General features: G+C 42.7%; 1 protein-coding gene across 1 annotated transcript; it reads right to left on the bottom strand.

The window, feature by feature from the left end:
* Positions 1 to 631: 631 nt before the first annotated feature.
* ier3 (immediate early response 3) lies at positions 632 to 1,923 on the bottom strand. Its single transcript, XM_055918558.1, has one exon. It carries the CDS (start codon positions 1,828 to 1,830, stop codon positions 1,207 to 1,209), a length of 624 nt encoding a protein of 207 aa, XP_055774533.1. The 5' UTR covers positions 1,831 to 1,923; the 3' UTR covers positions 632 to 1,206.
* Positions 1,924 to 6,724: the final 4,801 nt, after the last annotated feature.

The raw sequence follows: 6,724 nt of genomic DNA, 5'->3' as shown, positions 1-6,724 counted from the left end.
AGTAGTAGCAGTAGCAGTAGTAGTAGTAGTAGTAGTATTAGTAGTAGGAGTAGTAGTAGCAGTAGTAGTTGTAGCAGTAGTAGTAGTAGCAGTAGTAATTGCCAAGTCAGTACCAAGTCACTTTGGATTTGGTATGTATATGATATTATAGCAGTGACCTCATGACAGAGAATCACAAGTTGCCCTGGTTTACAAGACTGTCCTGAGTTTAATGCCTTAATCAATATCCTGACTTGTCTAAGACCCTTCCCCACGTAGAACACCATGGAGACCAGGAAAGAAATATGGGAAGACACTGATTTAGCACTGATTTAGCACCATCGTTTAATAATTAGTCAGAATAGTAATGTTACTGTAAATACATATATTTAATAATCAATTTGTTACCGGTTTCCAAACTTATTTGGTTATCTGATTAGCAAGGAGCATCCCTAAACTATGAAATTATGTCCTGTGGATTGGTGGGTTTCTGCTACACAGGGGCCTATTGTATGTTTAAACAAATGTGCCCACCTATAAAATTGGTAGTGGAAATTAATTAGTCCACAGCCTGATTATAATTGTTTTAAGTATGCCATTGGTTGTCATAAAACGTCGTATTTTGAATGTCAATGAGAAAAGAGACAATATGAACATTTCAGAAGTTTTTATTTCATTATTAAATAACAAATCATTAGCACAATATAAATAAATAACAAGTTAAATAATACACTTCATAGAATATTCTTCATTAATAAATAGTTTAACAAAAAGATTAGTCTCAATATCAAGTACTAGGCTTTCACAAAGTAAATCATAGTATTACAATTATCACTTCAATATTGTAGGCCTATACGTTTTGGCCTTGCAGGCTACGAACATGTGAGAGGGTGTGAAGTTTGACTTCTACAGTACATCATTACAAATGTGAACCTAAAATATATAATTCAAGTTTTTCTATATTCAAGTTTGAGTCCAGTATTGTAACAGTCAGTTCTTCAAAATTGTCCCATTAGTAACATGTTCTTTTGTTCGCTTCACTCTCCAAATACAGCAGCTAATGTAGACTACTCTGATGAGGCTTCAGCGAGCAACCTAGTGGATCAGCTCCGGGCATGTCAGCGCCCAGGTCCGAGGCAGCTCGACACCTTTCTCGAAACCAAAAGCCATTGAACCAGGCTCCGTCTTAATGTCAAGTCATTAGCTGGAAAAAAGAGTTCAGTTCTTTCAATTCTCGGATCCCAGTCTGTGATAAACTGCCGGGTAGAGGAAGGCTACGACGTAGCCGTTCCTTGTGCTCTGCCTGTGCATGCGATTCATCTCGCCATCCCAGCAGGGACACGTCGTATTGACCAGCTTGCTCCAGATGTTGTCACTCTGCTCACCAACAAGTTGATCTTGATGGTTGACAGAAGAGAGCTCGGTGGAGACATCGTCTGTGAGTTGACGCGCCTGTTCCTCTGCTGACTGGAATGGGAGTACCTTGTAATGCGCATAGGACGCCTCCTCGTTTACCTCGACGGCAAGGCTCTCGGCGCTGATCGGTGTCTCGATGCAAGCATCCTCGGTGTAGATCTGCAGGAACAGTACCAGGCACAGAGCAACGAGCCAGCGCTTGGCAGCGCTCTTCTCGGCAGGTGGAAGGTATTTCCGGACATTGGCTGGGTACTGTACCCGAGTGTTCTTCCTTCGCTGGCGCACTGCTGTATAGCGCTGTGGCTCTTGAGCTGGGATCCGCTCAAATGTGAAGATTTCTGGCTCTTTGCTTCGCGGCATCGCCCTGTAAGCGAACTGTCCTTGATAATTATTTGTCGGAATTGACAATACCAAACTATTTGATCGTGTATACATCTTTCTTGTTCTTTCGAGTTCTCTTCTCGTGTAGTAGTAGTTCGTTGAATGATTTTTCTACCCGTGGCGCACAGGTTTATATAGCCTATTCTAGTTTTAACTACTTTATAGATACGCCCATATGGATAGAAGCCACACCCAAAGTGTGAGCCACTGCTCTCACATTGCTCAAGGAGAAAAGTACAATTTAAATTGTTTTCTGTATTTTAATATTGTATATACCTATAGTTCGTGTTGTTCACTCCAAAAACATGCCATGCGTAATTATTTCAAGTCAGCAATTATTATCAATAGCGACGTGTAGATGTTTTTTTATTTTTAAGTCCCATAATTTGTGTTGATAAAGGTTTTTTAAATGTAGCTATATTTGATCAAGCAAATGGACAGCGATGAACAGTAACCACGGTGAGAGCAATATAATAGGCGAATGGTAATGACAATAACAGGCTTATAGCAACAACAACCACAACAATAATAACATGAATAATAATACAATTGCTATTGAATGACCTGTAAAATATGTAATTACGACCACACACAACTTTGTTTAATAATGGAGAATTCACGTATGATGTGTTTACATCCTCCACACACTAATTCATAGAATCCCCTATAAAACAACAAGAAGGTTCTGGATGAAACCAAAACGGGTTTTGACTCTTACTTCATATATGGCATCCCCTTTAAGGTTCTATATAGAATAGTGATTGAAATGTGCTTTAATTAATAAGGTAAGAAAATGGAGACTTGGACACAGTGCAACTCAGTATTGGCAACTCAACTGAAGTAGACAGCTAATCTGCCCTAATACATTCCCGTGTCTCTCATTCAGAACACAATGTGTATGATAGTGGTTTGGACTCTAGAAAATATTCACAAAATGTTATTTTACTATGTCAGACTGTAAGTAGCTATACCCTTCACTGTGAGTACACCCTTCACTTTAATCACTCTACCTGAATAAGTATGCTAAAGTTAGTTACACTGTGCAAACATGGAGAAACAAACTTTTTTTTTTTTATACAGGCACGTGTTTTTTCAGCCCTAAAAGTTTTTCTAGCTGAATAATGTTGTAGCTAATTAAGAAGATAAGGACCCGTTGAAAGACCAGCATGCTCTGCAGTGTAGACCTCCTTGGCTGTCCAGACGATTTCAAGTTCATTTTGAGTGAATAACAATTTCAAAGCTGGATTGAGTAGTTCAGTACAAAAGGCAAGTTGATACATTTCAGGGGGAAGTTACCCATAGACGCTGATCTTGGGTCAGTTTTGCATTTCCCCCACTAATGGCAGGCTGATCTCACACGGTAGACTAGATGTAACATAAATAGTATGTCTATGTGTCAGGGGAGAAGCTCCAGGTGGTATCTGATTTTAAGTACCTTGGCATCATACTTGATTCCAACTTCTCTTTTAAAAAGCATGTGAAAAAGGTCATTCAAATAACCAAATTCAACCTCGCTCATTTCCGATTTATACGAAATTGTTTGACTACAGAGGTAGCAAAACTGTACTTCAAATCTATGATACTCCCCCACTTAACATATTGCTTGACTAGTTGGGCCCAAGCTGGCTGTACCACATTAAAACCCATTCAGTCTGTCTACAAACAGGCTCTCAAAGTGCTTGATAGGAAGCCCAATAGCCATCATCACTGCTACATCCTCAGAAAGCATGAGCTCCTGAGTTGGGAAAATATTGCGCAGTACACCGACACATGTCTTGTATTCAAGATCCTAAATGGCCTGGCTCCCCCTCCACTCAGCAGAAAACCCAAACATATGGCAGCAGATCCACAAGGTCTGCCATGAGAGGTGACTGTATAGTTCCCTTAAGGAAAAGCACCTTTAGTCAATCTGCTTTCTCTGTGAGAGCTTCCCATGTCTGGAATACACTGCCATCAGACACACATAATTGCACCACCTATCACACTTTCACAAAAAACATGAAGACACGGCTAAAGGCCAATCAGATTTGTGAACATAATCCCTAGCTGTGTATTGCCGCTTTCCATGTTGTCTGTTGTCTGCAGCTTGTGAGGTGTGGAAACACTTTGTTGCTTTTATGGATTTTGTCTTGTTGCTTTTTGTCCTATGTTGCTCTGTCTGTATGCTACGTCTTGCTTGTTCTATGTTGCTCTGTCTGTATGCTATGTCTTGCTTGTTCTATGTTGCTCTGTCTGTATGCTACCTCTTGCTTGTTCTATGTTGCTCTGTCTGCATGCTATGTCTTGCTTGTTCTATGTTGCTCTGTCTGTATGCTACGTCTTGCTTGTTCTATGTTGCTCTGTCTGTATGCTACGTTTTGCTTGTTCTATGTTGCTCTGTCTGTATGCTATGTCTTGCTTGTTCTATGTTGCTCTGTCTGTATGCTATGTCTTGCTTGTGCTATATTGCTCTGCGTGTGCTCACTGCTCATTGATTGTCTGTATTGTAATTGTTTTTAATAACCTGCCCAGGGACTGTGGTTGAAAAATAGCCGGTTGGTTAAACCGTTAAACCGTAAAACGTTTACTGAAACGTTGATTAATGTGCGCTGCCTGTAAAAATGTAAAATAAACTCAAACTCAAAAATCCGGGACACTCAAATTATTATGATATGTTACGTTTGGTATGGTAAATCACAACAAATTGGAATTCGTAACATTTCATATGTATTGCAAATACGTAACATATCGTACGAATTGTAATTTGTAACATGCCTTAAGAAATCGGGTTATGGATGGCCACAAATCAATACATAACAAACCAAACGGAGGATATCAACCTAATTTGAGTGTCCCGTATTTTAGTTTGCCATGTTACGTCTACTCCTGAGTCCAGGTTGCTAATGGTCAATGTTAGGATCGGGGGAGGGGAAGCTGATCCTGGAAACTTCACCCCCGGAGCTCTGCTTTAGCAGTAGGAACAGAGCACAAGTCAAACTAGACAAGCGTTCATGAAGAGGAGAAAGTAACTGTGACAGCTGAGATAAATAAGAGAAAGGAAAACTAAATATACCTCCTCAAATAAAGAAGCTATTACAACACATTTCCACATATTACAGTAAGAGTTAGCGGAATCACTCACTCAGCCCCTCCTCTGACATCATCAGCTCCGTCTGATAGGAGGTGAGAAAGTAGGAAGTGTCTGGAAGCTGTGTTTCTCACAGTCTGTCTGTCACTCCATTTTCGGGTATTGAACAGCAGGAATAGGAATGCCAGGGGTGAAACCAAGGGAATGGCATTCTTGGCTGAGGTGTGAGATATTTACACTGAGACTTGTCGAACGTTCACAAGGCATGCGTCAGCACTTTAAAATAACACACATCACACACACACACCACGGCATATACACATGGTTGTGAACCATGTCTGTCGGCCCAATGGTTGGCAAACCCAGGCTCAGGCGTGATACTGTTGACTTTACATAGACTCATCACTGACTGGCCATTCTACAATACTTTGCTAAATATGGAAACTCAACTTGTTCAATATTCTGAAATGGTGTCCAGCCCCCCAGCCCTCCATCTTACACATAATGTCCTCTTGTCCAGCCCCCCAGCCCTCCATCTTACACATAATGTCCTCTTGTCCAGCCCCCCAGCCCTCCATCTTACACATAATGTCCTCTTGTCCAGCCACCCAGCCCTCCATCTTACACATAATGTCCTCTTGTCCAGCCACCCAGCCCTCCATATTACACATAATGTCCTCTTGTCCAGCCCTCCATATTACACATAATGTCCTCTTGTCCAGCCACCCAGCCCTCCATATTACACATGATGTCCTCTTGTCCAGCCCCCCAGCCCTCCATCTTACACATAATGTCCTCTTGTCCAGCCCCCCAGCCCTCCATATTACACATAATGTCCTCTTGTCCAGCCCCCCAGCCCTCCATATTACACATAATGTCCTCTTGTCCAGCCCCCCAGCCCTCCATATTACACATAATGTCCTCTTGTCCAGCCCTCCATATTACACATAATGTCCTCTTGTCCAGCCCCCCAGCCCTCCATCTTACACATAATGTCCTCTTGTCCAGCCCTCCATATTACACATAATGTCCTCTTGTCCAGCCACCCAGCCCTCCATATTACACATAATGTCCTCTTGTCCAGCCCCCCAGCCCTCCATCTTACACATAATGTCCTCTTGTCCAGCCCTCCATCTTACACATAATGTCCTCTTGTCCAGCCCTCCATCTTACACATAATGTCCTCTTGTCCAGCCCTCCATATTACACATGATGTCCTCTTGTCCAGCCCCCCAGCCCTCCATCTTACACATAATGTCCTCTTGTCCAGCCCCCCAGCCCTCCATATTACACATAATGTCCTCTTGTCCAGCCACCCAGCCCTCCATCTTACACACGATGTCCTCTTGTCCAGCCACCCAGCCCTCCATCTTACACATAATGTCCTCTTGTCCAGCCCCCCAGCCCTCCATCTTACACATAATGTCCTCTTGTCCAGCCCCCCAGCCCTCCATCTTACACATAATGTCCTCTTGTCCAGCCCTCCATATTACACATGATGTCCTCTTGTCCAGCCACCCAGCCCTCCATCTTACACATAATGTCCTCTTGTCCAGCCCCCCAGCCCTCCATATCACACATAATGTCCTCTTGTCCAGCCCTCCATATTACACATACTGTCCTCTTGTCCAGCCACCCAGCCCTCCATATTACACATAATGTCCTCTTGTCCAGCCCTCCATATTACACATAATGTCCTCTTGTCCAGCCCTCCATCTTACACATAATGTCCTCTTGTCCAGCCCCCCAGCCCTCCATCTTACACATAATGTCCTCTTGTCCAGCCCTCCATATTACACATGATGTCCTCTTGTCCAGCCACCCAGCCCTCCATCTTACACATAATGTCCTCTTGTCCAGCCCCCCAGCCCTCCATATCAC

The sequence above is a fragment of the Salvelinus fontinalis genome, chromosome 4 (assembly GCF_029448725.1).
Source record: "Salvelinus fontinalis isolate EN_2023a chromosome 4, ASM2944872v1, whole genome shotgun sequence".
NCBI classification, from domain to species: domain Eukaryota; kingdom Metazoa; phylum Chordata; class Actinopteri; order Salmoniformes; family Salmonidae; genus Salvelinus; species Salvelinus fontinalis.
Note: the sequence above shows the minus strand (reverse complement) of the source record. Positions and strands in the feature narration are given on the sequence as shown.

Coding starts and splice junctions, on each gene's coding strand:
- ier3 (XM_055918558.1), bottom strand. CDS start 1,830: ATGTATACACGATCAAATAGTTTGGTATTGTCAATTCCGACAAATAAT.